Source organism: Mugil cephalus, chromosome 7 (assembly GCF_022458985.1).
Source record: "Mugil cephalus isolate CIBA_MC_2020 chromosome 7, CIBA_Mcephalus_1.1, whole genome shotgun sequence".
NCBI lineage: Eukaryota > Metazoa > Chordata > Actinopteri > Mugiliformes > Mugilidae > Mugil > Mugil cephalus.
In genome coordinates this window covers 25676743-25696786 of record NC_061776.1, presented here as the reverse complement: position 1 = coordinate 25696786, position 20044 = coordinate 25676743, and the positions used below count along the sequence as shown (strand labels likewise).

At 42.2% G+C, this 20044-nt stretch overlaps 1 protein-coding gene across 1 annotated transcript; it reads left to right on the top strand.

Annotated features, from left to right (window-relative positions):
* On the top strand, window positions 1–16713 carry klhl20 (kelch-like family member 20). Its single transcript, XM_047589440.1, has 14 exons — window positions 1–115; window positions 1967–2030; window positions 4772–5029; window positions 5116–5224; window positions 5606–5812; window positions 8472–8630; window positions 8871–8965; window positions 9075–9190; window positions 9302–9485; window positions 9627–9770; window positions 9967–10100; window positions 10270–10478; window positions 11432–11538; window positions 12973–16713. Exons 2-14 carry the CDS (start codon window positions 2008–2010, stop codon window positions 13055–13057), a joined length of 1830 nt encoding a protein of 609 aa, XP_047445396.1. The 5' UTR covers window positions 1–115; window positions 1967–2007; the 3' UTR covers window positions 13058–16713.
* Window positions 16714–20044: the final 3331 nt, after the last annotated feature.

The following is a 20044-nucleotide window of genomic DNA, read 5'->3' as shown; positions in this document are numbered from 1 at the left end:
ATTTGGCATGCGCAGAAGACATAGGAAGAAGAGCAGCAGCGTTCACCGACGGCTAAATATTGTAAACATTAGCACCCTGCGCGACGTATCCCCGCCGGTGGCATGGAAATATAAGGTAAACCCCGCAGCCAACATGTCTACTTCTTTGTCGCAGGGCTGTCGCTGTTATTACTTCCAACGCATACCACTTCGTTAACGCACGGCTTATAATATCTGCTCCGTGGTGTCAGACCTGATCCTGGGACAGAATTTCAAACTGCCAGAGAAGCAGCCACAGAAACCCTGGACGTGTCGAATGGCTCGTGAAACCATTCGCTTGTTGTTATGATTAATTGTATTTAGGCGTATGAAGTCACTGCAGTGTTTGTGGTGTGGTAGGAATCGCCTCTGGACTCCTAACTACGGTGCTAGCTGTAGCACTTAGCCTTCCAGATATGCTCAAATTAACAAACGTCGGTTAGCTAATGTTACATATTTGCAGGTCTCTGCTTACAACATTTAGCTCGTTAGTTTGAGCCAGAACTTTATCTAAATGTAAAAACAACCCATTTCTCATTATACCACTGGACGTTGGGATTATTAGCTATGCAACTAACTGCGTCCGGATCTGAGCAGCTAACAGCCGACAGTTGCTCTGTCCTAGCCAAGCAACGTGTTAGTCAGTCATGCAAAGAATGTAGCCGGAAACAAATAACTCTGAGAAAGCTGCCTTGTATGAACATAATCTGACCTGGCAGTGCTGACGTAGGGACATTTTGATAAACGAATGTGATCGTAATGTGAACCCACCAAGTCGCTGACTAGCCGGTCCCGTGCAACAGTTTTTGCCTTTAGGTCCTTTCTAATTCATCCTGATTTATTGTTATTCTAATGCACAGGTGTAAAACATGCGGTCCGTGGGCCAAAAACGTCCCTCCTAAAGTGTCAAATCTACCCGCAGCATGATTTTGCAAAGTGTGAAAATGACATAGAAGATTGCGATTTTTCAATGAAAATAACTTATATCCCCAATCTGTCCACTGTTTTATTCAGAGATGTGGACAGAACGTAAAACCGAGAGCCAGGACTAAACAGCAGACAAACAGCAAGGAGCCCAAGTTACACTTATTTTTATTAATTTTCTTTGAACGATGGTTTACTTGTTCTTCTCTGCACTAAAACAAATGGAAAAAATGTGGAGTTGTGGTTACATATGGGTTATTGTTCTGTTATATTTATGATCAAATTGGGGTGAATGTGGCCCCCGAACTAAAACGAGTTTGACACGTCTGCTCTGATGCTGTCTGAATACTGTGCTCTAGCTGCTGCTGCTCTCAGTGACACCCTGTTTCTCTAAACCACAACCTGTTTTCAGTATAAAAATAGTTGTTTCAGATCAAATGAAAATGTTAAAATGTATTGTATCGACACTGACAAAATCACTCACACAACAGGAGTTCTACTGTATAAACCACTCCTTGCTGCCTTATACTGCATTTGTAAAGCTTATAGTTATTGTTGTACCTTGTGTCAGAGAAGTGTAGATTTTTCTTTGGTCATTGTGAGGCTGCACTTAGTGTTACACATGACTGAGAACATAACTTTAGAATTGTCTTTCGGTTCAGTGAAGTGCAAAATATAACCACCGGCCATTACGTCCTCCAAATGAATTAAGTGAACATCTGTTTGACAGAGTGCTATTAAAACATACTTCATAAACTTTAAGACACATTTTCTGTCAAGGAGATCTGTTTGATTGCAGTAGTAAAGACCTGATTAGTCTCAGTCTTGGTAAAAGAAATGGCTGTGGATTTGGTAGGCAGTGAGTCACGGGTGTGCCACAAGCCGCAGTGAACTAAAGATAAAGCAGTCTGGACTCACAAAAGGTTTCCAGACAGAAAGAATGTCTGGTTTACACTTCTGCGAGGTGTGAAACACAGTCTTCTTAGAAGAGTAAGAAAAATGTTCTTTGCTGTTGTCTTCACAGGTTAACTTGAAGGTGTTGGACCAAACATTGTTCTTCAGTGCATGGACGCAAAGCCAATGCGCAGGTAGGTGTGGCATCAACATTTGTAGTGATGTTTATGATCCTTTCACAGAATGGCAGACATCTCTGATTTCCATTTCCTCTTTCTAGTTTGTTGTAGATGTTGCATGTCTGTGCCCAGGACTTTTGTCTTCCCTGAATCGAACTAACTGAACTCCAAATATCCACTGTAGAATTAAAAAGGCTCTAAATGAGTTTTTAATAGTTAGGAGAGACTCCCCGTGACTCATTGACACCTGCCCTGTTACATCACCATATAAGCTTGTCTACAAGGAAGACAGATCCCTGCTATAGAGTTTCCCAGGATCAAAGACTAGTCATTGGGGGTTCTCCTCAAATTCTCACCCTCCTCACAACCCCCCGGGGCCTGACTGGATCTGACCGTAGTTCTGCTGCTTTGCTGGACTTTTGAATGCAATCCTGTCGGATGTGCCTCTCAGGGTTATTGTGCTGTTGGAGAATGGGATGGATGCCAGATTTATGACATGGATGTAGATGATAAACATGCACCTGCTAAAAATAAACAGTATTCAGTATTTAGTCTCCTAGATTTGACATGAAAACCTAGAACTTAGGGGTTGTTGTGTGAAACAGATCAAACAGAAGAAGTCACAGTGTAAGATTTATATCTCATGGAGTAAAGGGCCAACTCAATAGTTGCAGCTGATGACTGTTATCAGTCCTCTGTTGTTTTGTTGATCAGAAATTGATTTATAAAATATAAAAATATGGTGGAAACTCATAAGATTCTATCACATGTGTCAATCTGACACAGCAGCTCAAACGTGATTGCATCGGTCGACTCCATCTGATGGTCGGCTATACAGGCATTTTAGTAATACACTTCCACTCACAACTCACACTCACAACATAAATAATACAAGCAGCTGAGGCCAGTGTGATGCGACTTTATTTCCACAGTAAGAATCAAGCTCCCATTTCTGCAACACAGATCACATTTTTGATTCTGTCAGTCACTTTTCTCAAACCTTAAACCTCTAGAATGTAACATTGTATTTTAAAACGCACCCCTTTAATTACACATCAGATTTGTTGTACAGCCTTTGCCAGGCATTAACATACAGCAGGTATACTTAAGTTTTCTTTTTATTACATTACACATTTTCTAATTATTCCGTAACTGCATATAGGTAATGCTGAAGAACTTTCTAAAAATGGCAAGTGTGGTGTGATTCCATTCGGCCCTCCCATAATGATAAGGACACATGTTGTTGAAATGGCAAAGAGTTTTGGCTGTCACGGGGAACATGATCTGAAGTGAATCTTGTCCCAGGACCAAAGGGATCCTTTGCCCACGGCTCTAAAAAGACGTCGGGGCCATACTGAGTGAAGTAACTGGTGTGGATCCATTTACACTGTCTCCTAAATCCACAGGCCAGTGACCTAACTATATTTGGTTCAGCTGGTGTGATGGGGACAGACCCAGACTAGTTTAGATGTGTGCAGTAGCAGTTGTCTCTTTTCATATATCTGTGTAACATATATTTTTTGATCATTTTAAGAGTCTTTTTTAGAACCAAAAATTTCTGAAAATCCAGTTTGTTTTTTCCAGTCCTGACGTGTACCCGTATTATTTTGGTCCACTTTAGCAGCTCCATACCACACGAAGTGTCACATGTGTTTTCACTTCACAGTTGATAGATTCACTGCTGTTGATACCAAATCTGTTTGCCAAGTCTTTGTGTTCTCAGCTCTCAGTAGTTTCTATCTGTATGTGGAGTCTCGTTTGTATCCTGCTCCTCTGTCGACTGATCAATTTCAGCCACATCAGAACTGTGTTAAGTTACTGCTGACATAATCATTCCTTGTAGTTTCTGCTTCCCACTTTCAGCTGGCACCATCTTGCACAAATGTTTGCTAACACTGCGCGAAGTATTATAGGATGAAAAAAGATTATCCTTCAGTATTTGGGCAACATGTTGTAAAACTAGGCCCTCTGTGTCGTGAAAAGGTGCAGTTAAATTGGTTGTTTATGAGCAGAGACAAAGGCAGTGTTCATCCTAGTCTCTCGAAGAGGAAAATCCTCCAACGGCCACAATGATTTGCCATATTTTTCTGTGCAAGGCTCCCCTGTGGGCCACTGCTGTTAGGTAGGCTTTTGTGGATCTCTGAAAACAAGGAATCATAGTCTGAAGTAGAGAGCACTCACAATTCCCACTTTTACTTCCAAATTCATGATGATAGAAGGCTTGTTGACGATCTCTGAACGAAGCAAAGACCAGGAATATATTTATCCTTTATAATGTGTTAGAAAGCTGCCCACATCTTTTGTGTTGGCGGATCAAAATTAACCGATGACTTAATCAAGCCCAAAATCGTCAAAAAACAGTGTTTATCATCCAGTTTTGTTTTTCACCTCATGTCTAACTTGTTATGTATCCATATCCATGTAAACACTGTATTAAATGTTATTTTTTGTCCCAGTAGACCTTTTATCTTTGTATACACCACACATTTCATCTAAAAAGAGTTTAAATTGAACCAAATTTGGTCCACAGAGCTACCTGAAACATCTTCTATGATCCATGGGTGCATGCAGCAGCCAGTATTCTTGCTGTGTCATACTTTGTTGTTAAAATTGCCGTTCTTGAGGATATCATGAAGCCTTGTCCCCATAAAAACAAGGAAAATGTACTTTTGATACATTTTAACTTGCAAACAGAACAAAATTTGACTCTAACACAATGTAAGGGCTAACGGTGTCATTTCCCATTTCATGTCAAGGGTCACCAGCGCACGCCAAGACGCCACTGGAATGGACATCACCAGCCGCTGTACTCTGGGGGACCCCAACAAGCTTCCTGAAGGGGTCCCCCAGCCTGCACGCATGCCCTATGTCTCAGACAAACACCCACGGCAGACCCTGGAGGTCATCAACCTGTTGAGGAAGCACAGGGAGCTCTGCGATGTGGTGCTAGTGGTGGGTGCTAAGAAGATTTACGCTCATCGTGTGATCCTGTCGGCCTGCAGCCCCTACTTCAGGTACGAAGGCCATTTAACTTCCACCAGCATTCATCAGTCGCATGGATCTGTGTCTAAATACATCTGCATTTCCATGGTCTCTTCAGGGCCATGTTTACTGGAGAGTTGGCAGAGAGTAGGCAGACTGAAGTGGTCATTCGAGACATTGATGAGAGAGCCATGGAGCTGCTCATTGACTTCGCCTACACCTCACAGGTAGGAATAATTACTTCTGTGTTCGCTTCTGCATAACACACTCAACAAGACTTTGGAAAAGCAAATACTTCACCTTATTTTGACTTTATATCAAACCAGTTAGGTGAACAATACAACTTTTCTAAGAGAATATACACAGATATTCTTCAGAAGGCATTGGAATCTATCATAAAAATGTGAAGAATGTAGATCAGCTGTGACTAGAGCGAGAAGCAAACTTTTCAAAAACTGCATGGACATCTGGAGCCACACGGTTTCTGAGCATCAGAACGGAGACATTTTGCAGACTTCAGCTCAAACACTTCCCCAGTCGTAGTTTCATCTCAGGAGTATAAAAAAAGTCTGTGTATGTCTCTAATTTCCTGATCTCCGTCCTCCCAGGTGACTGTAGAGGAGGGAAATGTCCAGACACTGCTCCCTGCAGCCTGCCTCCTCCAGCTGGCTGAGATTCAAGAGGCCTGCTGCGAGTTCCTCAAGAGGCAGCTGGATCCGTCCAACTGTCTGGGCATCAGGGCCTTCGCTGACACGCACTCCTGCCGCGAGCTGCTTCGCATCGCAGACAAGTTCACCCAGCACAATTTCCAGGAGGTGAGAGCACATATTTAATCTGTCTTTTAAATATGTCCTAGTAGACAGACGTACATACTTGAGTATTAGACATTGAGTTAAGTTATTTAGCATATAAAAACAAGCAGAACAACAATGAGGTAATAGAGTCCTTGGATCCTGCACACTGCAGGGAGACGCAGAGCTGTGCTTTCCATTTCTTGTTTGCTCTTGTTTGCTCCCACGTGAACATGGAAAGAAAAGATTTGGTTACTGCAGGAAAATCCGCATCAACACCCGTCCTGTGAATATACATTCTACTTCTCCTTATTGAAAGCATGTGGAATTCAACATGTCTATTTTCTAACAGTAATCTCTTGTCGACCGTTGGTTTGTCCTTTTTCCGAGCCTCAGGACGTGGGCACACAGTTACTAATGCCATTGATGGTGAAAACTGTGTCAGGTGTTGCTTGTTTATGTGGGACATGTGAGTTTCATGCTGAAACGGCACAGAAATAGATTAGAAAACTAAAATATTTAATGGATGCAGTGATTGTATTTTATCGCCCAGGAATTTAGCTTTTCACAGAAAGAAATGCAGATAACTTCTGTGTATGCACCAAAACTCAACAAACACAATGAATTAACATCTGTAGACTACTGGCTATTCACAAGCAGTTTGATCTAAAACTACAACTTTGATTTGATTAAGTTATTAATGTACATTGCCTTCTGGAAATATTGCCTCAGTGAATGTAGTTTTACAAAAGTCCCCTTTTGAAAGAAAAAGATTAGATGTCAAAGGAGTATTTTTCTCCAAAGCACGTATCTCATAATTATCCCACTGTTCAAAAATCTGCTGATTAAAAAAAAATCTTATAAAATCAGATCTTTCTCGGCATATTTTGCATTTTATTTTTAATCAGTTTGATTCTCTGATGTGATGCATGACCTCAAAACTACCATCAGATGCCCCTAAGCTTTTTGGCAGCAAAGATGGTTAGTGGGAGCAGTTTTTCATGAAAAAGCACAAACAGAATCCTGGAAATATTCAGAAGAAATTAATTAGATGGTTAATCTCACAGTTGGACTGTTCAGCTTTTTTTTTTTTTTTTTTTTTTCAACTTTCCAGGTGCTTTGTTTTGCTAACATCTCTTGTCCAGTCTTGTTTGTGGTATCCATTATGCACAGCTTGCTATCTTCCACATCTCCAGCAGTGTTCTAACTCCAGCTTATTGCTTTCATTACTAGCCAGGCTCCTAACAGGCTTACTAATTATTAATGTGAAGAGTTGGATCAGTGAGAACGGCAGTGCAAAAAAACAAACGGACTACCTTATCAAAGATCACCCCAATGTGTCAGTTTTGGACACTCTGCTATAGAACGATTGTTCGGGAAAGTGACTACGGGGGCCGGCTCTTTTTCAGAATTCTGGCAGCTGTCTACACTGCTTGGAAACACACATAACAAGACTTCCACCCACATATGATATATATACATTAGAGGTTTGATCATGGTGTTACCAAGTGGACCAGCCTCTGCTTTTCCACATGCTGTTGTTACTATGCAAGCTTTTTGTAGTTGTGTGTCAACATTTTTTGCTAAGTATTTGGGGTTGTCTGTGTGCAGCGTGTTAACTGGAACAAGAAGGCCTGAAGATTCCTGACAACTAATGTCAACAGGTTAAAAAGCTACATTTAGTGGCAACTAAATGCAAAGTTATGGTGAAACTGAATTAAAATAGATTATAAAGTGTGTTTGCAAGCACAGATTAGATACGTTTTAGTTTACAGGTGTCCCTTGAAGTCATTATAGTGAGCTACAATGTACAGCTCAGGGAAGTTCAAGTGCGAAAGTGGATGGAGCCCGCGGTCGCTTTACTCCGCCCATACTCCAAATATGGACATGGAGGTCATGTTGGGGTGGAGCTAAAGCAGCCTGGACGTTGAGACCCGCCCACCCAACTCTCCGTTACCAGTTAGCTCAAAGTGTCACTCAAAGTGAGAAGTATGCAGATTTTTAAACCTTAATAAAAACTAAACAAATGAGTTAGAAAAAAAAAATCATCCCCCGTACACTTAATGTCACCCATGAATAGTGAAATAAACTATTAGACCAGCTTCATTTTTTGTACCAGGTTGTAAACATGTTTAATGAGGCTATAACCTCAGGCTTTGTAACATGGGGGTCTATAAGAATTTACTCCCCTTTGGAGCCAGATTCTAGTGGCCATTTTTTTTGCACTTCAGCATGGGCTTCTTCGCTCAGACCCGGAGGTTGCCGCCTGGTTATACTTGTCCTTTTTTTGCTGCCACAATCCAAAATGTCTGCTATGAGGTCTGTTAACGTCGGTACCAAATAACTGACAACTTTGTGTTTCCTGCCATAGCTGGTCATAGAAATCTTCTGTTACAAAGCATCAGCTGGTTCTTTTCAGCATTGTTACTGCTCCTAACAGTATGATAAGTCTGAGGTAGCAGTAATCAACAAAACAAAAGAAAAGATAATTCACTGACATAAGTTTTGTTTTGTCACTGTTGAATGTTGTTTTTAAGTGTAGAGGGCGAGCTGAATAACTTAAAGAAACATCAACGAAGCCTGTTTGACGACCAAAAGGCAGCATAAAATCGATCTGCAGATTTACTGGAACCTTGAACGCACTGTTCACTCTTTGACTGGCCGTGAAATCTAATTGTCATAGGTAATGGAAAGCGAGGAGTTCATGCTGTTGCCTGCCAACCAGCTGATTGACATCATCTCCAGTGACGAGCTGAACGTGCGCAGCGAGGAGCAGGTTTTCAACGCAGTGATGGCCTGGGTGAAATACAGCATCCAAGAACGCAGGCCTCAGCTGCCACAGGTTTGGGGGAGAAAAACACATTTAAGACCTGCTTAAACCCTTAACTGGGATCAGAGCGGTTTCCTGTGAAATCATATTCCTCCAGAGCTCATCACTTTTCTTCATCTTACAATATTTAATTAATTGAAAACATCTAGTTAGGGTTAACACCTCTGTTTGTTATCATCTGTTTGCTGCTTTGATGCAGTTATTGTCATGTGCGAATGCATCTTGTGTTGACTGAAATGTTGTGTCCTTCAGGTCCTGCAGCATGTCCGTCTGCCCCTGCTCAGCCCTAAATTCCTGGTGGGCACGGTGGGTTCTGATCCTCTCATCAAGAGTGACGAGGAATGCAGGTGGGTGCTGCTTTCCCGCTGTTTTGGCTTTGATCTTTAAGGGATGCTGAAGGAGAAGATGATAATGTGATAATATGATTGATTCATGCACGTATTTCTGTTGTTTCAGAGACCTGGTTGATGAGGCAAAGAATTACCTGCTGCTGCCACAGGAAAGGCCACTGATGCAGGGCCCCAGAACCCGGCCGAGGAAACCCATCAGATGTGGAGAAGTCCTTTTTGCAGGTCAGCACCAGTAGACACTGAAGTTATACAGTTGTATAGTTTAACTCACATTCAAATTCTCAGCGTTATAAAATGTCGTGTACATCTTCTGCACATCTCCTTGTCTTGTAGTGGGTGGTTGGTGCAGCGGAGATGCCATATCCAGCGTGGAACGCTACGATCCACAGACCAACGAGTGGCGGATGGTGGCCTCGATGAGCAAACGGCGATGTGGAGTCGGTGTCAGTGTCCTGGATGACTTGCTGTACGCTGTTGGAGGCCACGACGGCTCATCGTACCTCAACTCTGTGGAGAGGTCTGCCATGATCACTCAGGCTTTCTCTCTTTTCTCTTTAGCTGTTCACTATGGTTCTCTGCTTGTCTGTTATTGTTCTGCTAGTGAGATGGAATCACACCCAACATTTCTGAGACTTAAAGGGTTTTTTCTCCTCTCCAGGTATGATCCGAAGACCAATCAGTGGAGCAGCGATGTGGCCCCCACCAGCACTTGTCGCACCAGCGTGGGCGTCGCTGTGCTTGGTGGTTATCTGTATGCTGTGGGAGGACAGGATGGAGTTTCCTGTCTCAATATTGTTGAAAGGTATCGCTCAGAACTCCTGTGTGTTTAGTGAGCCACCCATCTATTCATTCCATGAAGCTAAAGCCTTCCTCTTTTTTAACTGAAAGCTACTCCATGCTGCTTTCTGACTTAAAGTAGCTCAGGGGAGAGCGTGGCGTGCCTTCAGATACCTTCACGTCTTCATGATTAACATCTTCATGATTATCCCGTGCTCCAGGTATGATCCTAAGGAGAACAAATGGACTCGTGTAGCCTCCATGAGCACCAGGCGGCTTGGTGTAGCCGTGGCCGTGCTGGGAGGATTCCTTTATGCAGTAGGAGGGTCCGATGGGACGTCCCCATTAAATACAGGTATGGTACTGGATCATGGTAAACTCCAAGTCACTTCTTCTGCCATCTCAGCACATGATGCACATACTTTACTTTAAAATGTCTTCTTCTTTTGGGCTGTGATCTGAAACACAAACTTTCCTGTTTTTCAACTTTCGATCTTCTTCTGTTCTTCTTCTCTTCTGCTCAGTTGAACGCTACAACCCTCAAGAAAACCGCTGGCACACTGTGTCCCCCATGGGAACCAGGAGAAAGCACCTGGGCTGCGCGGTCTACCAGGACATGATTTATTCTGTCGGAGGGAGAGATGACACCACGGAGCTGAGCAGTGCTGAGCGATACAACCCCAGAACCAACCAGTGGTCTCCTGTAGTGGCTATGACGTCCAGGCGGAGCGGGGTGTGTGTGTGTTTGTTGGATAAGAGCTTACGTTGCATTTAACCTGGTATATTTTAATAAATGTGCCATAGTTAAGGAATTGTACCTAGAGCTGCAACAAACGATTTTTTTCAATCTGTGAATCTACCAAATATTTTCTTATGAGTTGTTTAAATCTTTAGTTAACTTACCACTAAATGAAACCCATTAAACTTTCAAACTTTTATTCAGATTCTCCTAATATCACATTTTTAACAGGAAATCTCTGAATCAAGCTTTATCTAATGATGCTATTCATCACCAAAGTTGAGATTTATGCAGCGGAGACCTAATTAGGAAAGATGTTGTTTACTACAGTATATTGTCCCATAAATTAGCATACATAGTGTTTAGTATGATTTAACTTTAATGACTTGTGCTGATGGTAATTGGAAATGCAGCTTTATTATTTATCAACATAACACTACTTAGACCCTCTTGGTGTGTAGCGTTAATGGAAACTGGCGTTTAGTTTTATAGGTCTATAAATGCGCATAAACGGCTCACAACTGGCAAAACCTCCGAAAAAGCAGCATTGCTGTACTAGATGATGTCTCCCTGGAGTTTCTTCTCCATGGAGCAGCGATTGCCAGATACTGACCACCATCCAAGAATCAGAACGATCTGTAGCATTCCAGACTCTCATCCTGCTGTGTGTTTTTTCTGAGCTCTGAAAACAGGAGGATCTTTTTTTGTTAACATTGTTACAAAGGCATCTGTTTTTTTTAAAAAAGTTCCACACTACTTACAATCACGCTCAGGCAGATGAAGTCTCTTTTTCAGTTGTCATTATTGGCTGTTAGTGTAAACATTGTGATGTGTTCCCCGCAAATTGGCACCCAGTGTTTATGTAAAGGGTGACGTTGCGGGTGTAATTGTAAGGCCTGATGATTCACAGTGTTGGGTGAGGTGTTAATGTAATTGTGTGTCTGTAGGTGGGCTTGGCGGTGGTGAATGGTCAGCTGATGGCAGTAGGAGGCTTTGACGGGACAACGTACCTCAAAACTATAGAAGTCTACGACCCAGACGCCAACACATGGAGGTAAATATCATTCTGGTGTAACACGATGGAACATTACAGTACAGTTATCAAGTGTACTGATGCGTGCAATTACCACACTTTTGAATAATTATGTTGCTGTCACATTATACAGACATGATAAGGTTACTTTTAGCTAGAGTTAGCTGGATATTTATTGAAACTACAGAAACACTGAGACTACGGTGTGGATGGATGTGTAGAAGTGCTTATTAACATCCTCTCTATAGTGACACAGAGAGAGTGAGTGGTACCTTTATCCTCTTTGTCCAGTTTGTCTCAATATCTTCATGATATTAACCTTGAAATGGAAGCATCTACAATAACTGTAACGTACACACAGTTGTTCTTAGTTTGACTTTGTGTGTAGGAATGCAACTTGCGTGTCTATGGCTGTTTCCCCCACATCACTGGTTCTATTCAGACTCCCGTCACCAGCATTTGACTTGGCAGCAGAAGGAGTCAGTCAGAGATGTCCCTCCCATTGGTTCTCTAACGCTGGAGACACACTACACAACTTTCACAGTCTTTAGACATTTTAAAAAGACTAGGAGTGCTCAGTAGCAGACTGGTTTCAGCAGGTTTGGATGGATGTCTGAAAGACTGCTGATCACAACTGATGAGTCAAGTCAAGTCTGACATGTGTAACACAATACAGGATTGAAATTACCATCCTTAAAGGCCTACAGTCCAGCAACAAGACACAAAATGTAAACAAGAAATGTGCAAATGTTGAGAATATGTAAAAATATAAAACAAAAAGTAACTAGTTCACACTACCCGAGTGTGTTCTGATCCGAACATGTTTGATGGACTGGGGCTGATCCTTTCACACAATAACAGATTTTTGTGCCAACTACCCACAACTAGTACCAACTGTCCCCAACTACTACACACTGGAACAGACTTTTCCCAACTGGGATTCAGGAGTAAAATCTGTCAAAAAAAAAAGTCTTGTAGTGTGTCCTCAGCTCAAGCAGAACAGCCAGTTTCAAGAGCCTATGAAATGACTAAGTTCAAAAGACAGAAGGCTCTTCTAGTTTTACATCTTCATCTAGTCTGATACAGATATAAATAACAGGATCATCCAGAGGAATAAACTGTAGACGAACTGATGAGCATGACTCAGGATAGGACGGCTCTGTAGATGTTCCTAGTTCTTCTATTTGCAGGTTGTCTGGCTGTCTGTCTTTGTGGTGTGTTCAGGGGCAACTTTTTAGTTTGTCACCTCCCAGTGTCACAGAATCTCTTCTAAATAAAAGACTTTTTTGAGGTTCATTAATATGTCAGGTCTGTAAATAAACCGCTAGAAGCAAATAAAATTGACTTCCTTAGTCTTTTATTTCTTCCTCTCGCTGCAATGTTCACATCATTAAACCAGGTGAACTTTAAATCTGATTAATCATTTTTCATCATTTTCTTGTCGCCTCTCTGTAGGTTATATGGAGGAATGAACTACCGCCGGTTAGGAGGAGGGGTGGGCGTCATTAAAATGACTCACTGTGAATCCCACATTTGGTAAAGCCTCCGCCCTGCCCCCTCCCTCCTCCCCTCCTCCCCTCCCTTCCCTCCCTTCCTCTGCTCACACACTTTCCTTCTCATCACGCTGCAGTGGATGCTTTTTTTTCTCCCCACCGACTCTCGTGCCTCCAGAAGAGACGTTGCGATTCAAGCGAGGGTGAGAGAACTGTGGGAGGATGTGAGATGGAAAAGAGGGACAAACTTTTGAACTCTGGTTCTCCCCCAGTCCTCACTCCAAGGCCATTAACTTTAAATACATTGGTGGTCTTCACACCAAGTGCACTGAGAGCAGAAGTCTACCAACTACCATTAAACTTCCAGTTTGGAGAGGACGGTCCTTCTCCTGCGACCTCTCCAAGTTTTCATCCTCCGGCTGTTGGGTTCTGGATTTAAAACGCTTTCGGCAGGTGGAGCCCCCTCCCCCCAACCCAACCCAACACAACCTCGACCACGATTCCTGCCAAGGGAGATTATCTGATCTTCAGAGGAACTAAAAAGTTTAAAGTCCCCAAAATAATTCTGGCTGTTGCCCACCACCCACCGAGTTTGCCCCAGCAAACCGCCTCTCTGCTGAGACACTGGTTATTTGGAGACAGAACATCGCAAAATAACACTCACTGTGTTCTCTGTTGGCTTTAGGCTTTGAATCATACATCTCAGCTGTGACTGTTACATCTCTGGGCCATGCTTGTAGCATTAAACACTAAAGAAAGAAAAAGAATCTGTGGTGCAGTTTCCTTCTAAAGGCATCTGCATGTTAAGCTGGAAATCCAGAGGATAAAAATCTGGTTTATTTCACCAAAAAATGGTGACGACGGTTAGCGAGGAGAACGATGTTACTGAACGGGACTCTTTGTCGGGTTGTTAACTCGTTTCAGTTCGGATAGAGTAGTCGGAGGAATATATTTCACCCCTCAGTGGAAAGCAACACAAAAGTCATCCGGCTGAGACGCTGTTTTATTGCCGACTCCAGAAAACGGCAGCATTTAAAAGCCTGGCTGCATTGCGCCGCCTGCCCCAGCATGGCTTAGTGTACGCATTTTCAGAAAGGCTCTCTTTAATTCATTCACGCCGTTGCTCTCTGTGTAAAGAAAGAACAGGGTTTCAAAGTGGTTCACACACACCTGGGTGCAATTGTGAGATGACTGTTTTGGAAAACCACGCAAATTGTTCCCCGTTCCAGAGGTGCACCCTGTCGGATGATCCAGTCGGGCTTTGCTGGATGCGCTCCGAGGCCTTAGCAGCAGAGGGGAACTTTACAGGCGCTTTGAAAGATAAATCTGGGCGCACTCTGTGTTTTTGTTGCTGTCAACAAACTCTGCGAAAAGAGCAGAACAAAGAAATGTTTTTCCAACGAGGGGAAATGGTTCAATTGTGCTTAGGTTGTTGAACTGCATTCAGCAGCATGGTCACACATTTTTTGGTGCTTTTAGTGCATAGATCCGACAGCAGAACAGCTTAGTCGAAAGATGGAGTCAAAATCAACCACTGTGTGTCCGTGTCTTCGTGGTAATGAAGTCACTCGGTGCAACTTTGTGGCTCATTCGTGTGTTTTTGGTCAGAAGTAGCACAGAGGAAGAAAGACATTTCACACTTTCAATACACACACAATCCAGTTCACTGGTTCTTTGGATGGAACTTGTTAATCACACTAAAAATACACATTATTATCAGACTCACCGTGTAATTGGAGTTTCCATAAGTTGTAAATATAAGGTGTTATAATTCAAACGCGCGGTTAAACCCCTGCTTATTAGCTAAACACACATCCCGGTGTGTTGCGCCTGATTTTAGCGTCTCGTCACGAGAGCTCAGAGGAGATATCGGAATATTCTGCTCAGATGCTCAGTATGATGGAACAGAAGGAAAGTCAAAGTGTAGCCCACGGTGCAATAAATAGTTCAGCCTTGCATTAGACAAAAAGTCCTATCGACTTGACTCACTTAAGCATCTGAAAGATAGATTTACCACTGTGTAGGCAGCGTCAAGGCTCACACACGGCCATGAGTTATTTATAAATATCTGAGAAAGGACAGCGCTCTCTAGCCAAAGGATGTTATAATTCAGGAGGGTTGGCGTTGAAGCCTGAAGCACCACGCTGTCAAAAAGTCACGCAGCTGTTTCTTTGTCAGACTGTAGGGGGATCAAGTTTTTACACTTACAGCTGCAATCCATGAGGTCCCTGTGTAGTAGTTGGTGGTGGTTGCTCACACAGCCACTGGCTTTAGAGGGGTGGCTGTTTAGTTCTGTTGTTTCATGCTCTGCTGTAACGCAGCATAACAGCACCACCTGCTGGAGGGCGTCCACAGTGCGGCGCTAATTGACAATGGGTGGTAAACCGTTAATGAAGCTTAAGGCAACACGCATGGTGAAATTAGGTCGGATGAATCTTATCAGAATTTATTGCACTGTGATTGGAAATCTGTTTTAGATTTTATATATATTTTTTGTTTCTTAAATATATTTTATAAAGTTTTTTGGGGGGGGGACTCAAATCATCAGCAGTGAGCTAGAGAGTCAGACATTTCAGGCGTCAGGGTGCAGGGCAGAGGTGGATTTATTCCCTCAGTGCGACACTACAATTTGAGCCCGCACTTTAAACTGTCCGCAAGCAACGCGCTACCACAGCAGAAGCTGTGCAGGTGCAGGTGTGACGCGTTATTTTGACTACATTTTCAAGATCAAGCTGGTCTGGACCAGGAAGACGGTTTTCACGTTCAGCAGAATGGCAGTTTTTAGATTCGGTTTAGTCCTTTGTGCTATTAAGGGGGCTGAAGTAGCAGGGTCACGGTTACTCCAGATCTCGTAGTTACCGTATGCAGAACTTAAAAATGAATGTTTGTGCTTTGGGAAGCTCACTTGACATGTTAAATATGACCATTTCATGCATTTTTTTAATCTTATTATTTGTATTTGTTGATACTGACGAAAGGCTGTGCAGCATGTCTTACATGTGTATTTGGTTGTGGCCCGGTTGCCACTTTCTGAACAAAACGTTAATGCTGTCTGACCAGTGGTATTTACCTGCCTCTTGAAATCTCTCCTAAGAATGTGTTTTTCACTGCCACTGGATTACAGGGAGATCCCACTCAGTTTAAGATCCGTATGTGCAGTTACTTTGGTCCCGGGACAGACACTTATTGGCCTGTAGAAGCATATTTATATTCTAATGAACCCGTCATTTCCATTTAGTACATTGTGTTTTAAACCCTTTATTTAGCAAAAGGATGTTCTAAATCTATAGAGGAGCTGTTTGTCCTTAATGATGATTCTGAGAGCATAACATCCCCTGCTGATGAGTCTGGTTCACTGGGTCCCAAACTGAGTGGAATTTCCCTTTAATCATGTAAGTTACTAATGATGCATTGTGATTGTCAGCCAGCCTCCAGTCAGTGGCCTGTATCCAGATATCTCATTTTGAGTAGCCTCCGTGCAGTCTGTCCAGAATTTTTCTTTTCATGGATCATGGAGCCAGCTCTTTGCTGTGATCACTGCAGCAGCTTTGGACTCTAATGCTCACTATGACAAGGATTAAACCTTCTCCCTGGAAGAAAATTAAAAAAAAAACAAGGTCTCATTCTTTGTGAAATCTACTGGAATTCAGGAAAAAGAATAATAAATGTATGTATGAGGAGCCAAGGGTAAGGCAGTAGCTAAGCTAAGCATGAATGGGAAAAATTCTAACCAACACAGTTCCTCAAATAGTAATTTATTATGCATAAGTGCAAAAAAACAAAACCCCCGTTCATGCATCATTTAGAGCGGGGCTGCTTTGAGTGACAGGTAGGGCGGGCTAGCTTCAGTCTCCTCGTGCTTTACTCGTGTGCCCATTTTTTGACTTAGCCAGGATTTAGGAGGAGTATCTGCCAAGATGGCACGATCAGAGAGCTGCTAAACCTCTCTTCAGGGGTCCTATGGGAGATGCCACAGAGGGGTTTTCCATCTCACGGTCTCTCATTGGAGCAGGAACAAGGATTACTTGCACCGTTTAGTCAGTTGCTTTAATGCAAAATTAACCGTACGGGAGAATTCACACCTCTTGTCCGCTCAGTCTGCTCAGCAGAGGCACATTTCTGCATCCGTCAGAAGAACATCACTACAACCACGGTAACTGATTCACTGAGTCACTTACTGAACTTGAGCAATACTTGTAAATTCTCTTATGGGCAGAATTAGCCGAAGGTCTTTTATTGAATTAAAATGTAATTAAAAATACAAAAGTAAAAAGCATGATCACTCTTGGTTTACCAGAGGTATAAAAAGAATTTAAAAAAAGTAAAACCCATAGGACCCAAAGACCCCCACTAACAACATTGTGTTACCAGACACCACAGGATACCCTCAGAAGACACATGTCCATTCTCTCATGAGTCACAATTGTTTTAACACAAGGAAGAACTAACCAACATTAGGAAGGTGATCCCATTTGTTTTCACTCTCCACATGTTTCTTGTTTAATAGAGGAAAATTCAAGTTTATGTCACATCTGTTCTCAAATCTATTTATAATCTAATATATTAGGTTCATTGCTTTCAGACTTCTAGGTGCTAGGAAATAGATGAGAAACCCAAATTCTTAACAGCTGACCAGAAAATGTTTTCACATGTCCAGTTACATCAGTTTCAGTCATGTGATGCTAAGTCCTGGAATTCAATTTTAATTCAAATCAATTCAATTTTATTTATATAGCGCCAATAACAATACAAATTGTCTCAAGACGCTTCACAAAAACCAGCCTGCAACCTCCAGAGCAAGCCTGAGGGTGACGGTGGCAAAGAAAAACTCCCTTTTAACAGGAAGAAACCTTGAGCAGAACCCAGCTCATATGGAGGGACCCATCTGCTGAAGGCCAGCCGGGTAGAAACAGAGAAGATAAAGAGAAAAGAAGAGCAGGAGAAACAAGATAAACAAACTTCTGTCATAGATACATACATCAAGTGGAAGGAAACATGTAGGGTCTAGTAATATAGCACATAGCTGATGATCTGTGACAGTTTGTGAGTATAACAGGAATTATGGGCAGGTTGGTGAATTGTTCATCTAGGTAGGAGTGGACAACTGGAGGAGGCCATGATGACTGGGCAGATGTAGTTTATGGAGCTCCACAGGTCTGATACACAGCACTCCAGACCATGAAGACTGGGCTGGTTGATGAGGCCACGGCAGCAGATGTAGCTTAGAACTCCACAGGTCAGATATTCAGCACTCCAGACCAGAGACCCTCACAAGAAGCTGTGATGCACGTGGTTAAGAGGAACAAGATATATCTACATGTCTGTGTTTAATCAAACATGGACCAGTAGAAATACACAAATGTCCCTTTAATTAAACCACCCCATGGATTTCACACTTGCACACAGCCTTCACTAAGATTTCCCATAATTTTCTGTCCGCTCTTTTACAATGGCTTGTGTTTTGTTGAGCACAACAGAGCGACGCCGTGAGACTTTGGTCTGGTTTCAGATCACAGCTCATGCTTTGTCTCCAATCTGGTGAGAGGAGTTCTGTCCCAACGGCAGTAGAGAAGAAAGATGGATGTTCGGTCACAGCCAGATAGCACACAGCTAAACAGGAGGAAGTTCTCAGCACCATGACGGGAGGAAAAATGAAACGCTGCAGCGACCTGTCTTGTTATGAATCACAGACGGAAGTTTGTGTCTGAAATTATTCATACTGTGTTGGAGGTTTACTTTTCTTTCTCTGTTACACACACACTCATCTACGTGCACAATTGTTCATCTTGTTTTGCTTTGCATGAGTTCATCATGGTGTTTTTTTAGTTCCTTTACCATCAGATTATTGACAGATAGTGGAGAACACAGCAAACACACTGTTAGACACAATTTAAAAGCAGTCACGTATAATCTGCGCATGCTTCTTCACACAAGTTTAAAGGGGAAATGAAGCACTCAATCAAGTAAACCACATTTTGTAGATTAAGTTTTGCCCTTATTAACAATATATAACACTATTGACAAAAGTTAGCATGCAAGATGAAAATACACCAGCCTTTCGTAGCGTGGGTGGTAGCATCTTGCCGTATGTGGCCCGTGATGACATGGTGTTGGTCAAGTGGAATCATATTGTGCTGTGAAGTCATTTTGCATAAAACCAATTTCTTCACCAGTAGACTACCACTATGTAAGTAATAAAAAAAAAACTAATGACAGGAACAGTCACTGTTGGCTAACAACCTCTGTAACAACTGTTACACAAAAACTATATCTAAGAAAGTTAACACGGGTATATTGTTCGAACTATTTATAATAATTTTCCTGTATCTATCCAACAACACGTAGTGTGTACTTGCTTTATATTGCATGTTAACGTGTGGTTCCAGCTAGCTTGGCTTACTTGCTACAAACGGGGCATTGTAGTGTTCTTGCTCAGACATTTTTCTGTGAAAGTATTGCCACTTCCAACATGTCTGCATATAATGTGGAAAGTATGCACCGTGGTGATACAGGACAGACCGTGAATTAAATGGTCCAGCAGATGGATATCAGTGTACAATAGCCACACTGACACCAGGCAGTGTTGTTAATGCATTCTTCTCTCCAAACTACTGCTTTCACAGTTTTTTTTGTTTTTGTTTTTGTTTTGTTTTTCGGTTTCCTTGCCATCTCAGTTGAAAAGCATATGCAATAGGATTTATACCTGACTCAAGATCTCTTTTCATTTTATCCTCATCCATTACCAGCAGCGTTCAGAGGGTTCCAACCAACCCCGTGATGATTTCAATTACATCCCTTCAAAATAGCAACTTCCTAGCAGGCAAGTCAGGTGGAAATGACCAAAAAATAAACTTCTTAAATCTTTGATTTTAGCAACTTTTTAATATTTGACTTTAGCAAAGATGTTATTTCTAGAAGATGTTATTTTAAGCTTGAGTTTACATCAATATGGTAGAAATCAGCTCCAGATGGCCATTCTCTCTCCATCTTATGTCTCAGGAGTCTGTTTTAAAGTTCAGTTTCAACATTAAATT

Excerpts from the sequence above, each read along its gene's own strand:
- klhl20 (XM_047589440.1), top strand. The coding sequence starts at position 2,008 with ATGGACGCAAAGCCAATGCGCAG. Across the intron at positions 10,101-10,269 it reads GACGTCCCCATTAAATACAG|TTGAACGCTACAACCCTCAA; the intron begins GTATGGTACTGG and ends TCTTCTGCTCAG. Across the intron at positions 11,539-12,972 it reads CCAGACGCCAACACATGGAG|GTTATATGGAGGAATGAACT; the intron begins GTAAATATCATT and ends GCCTCTCTGTAG.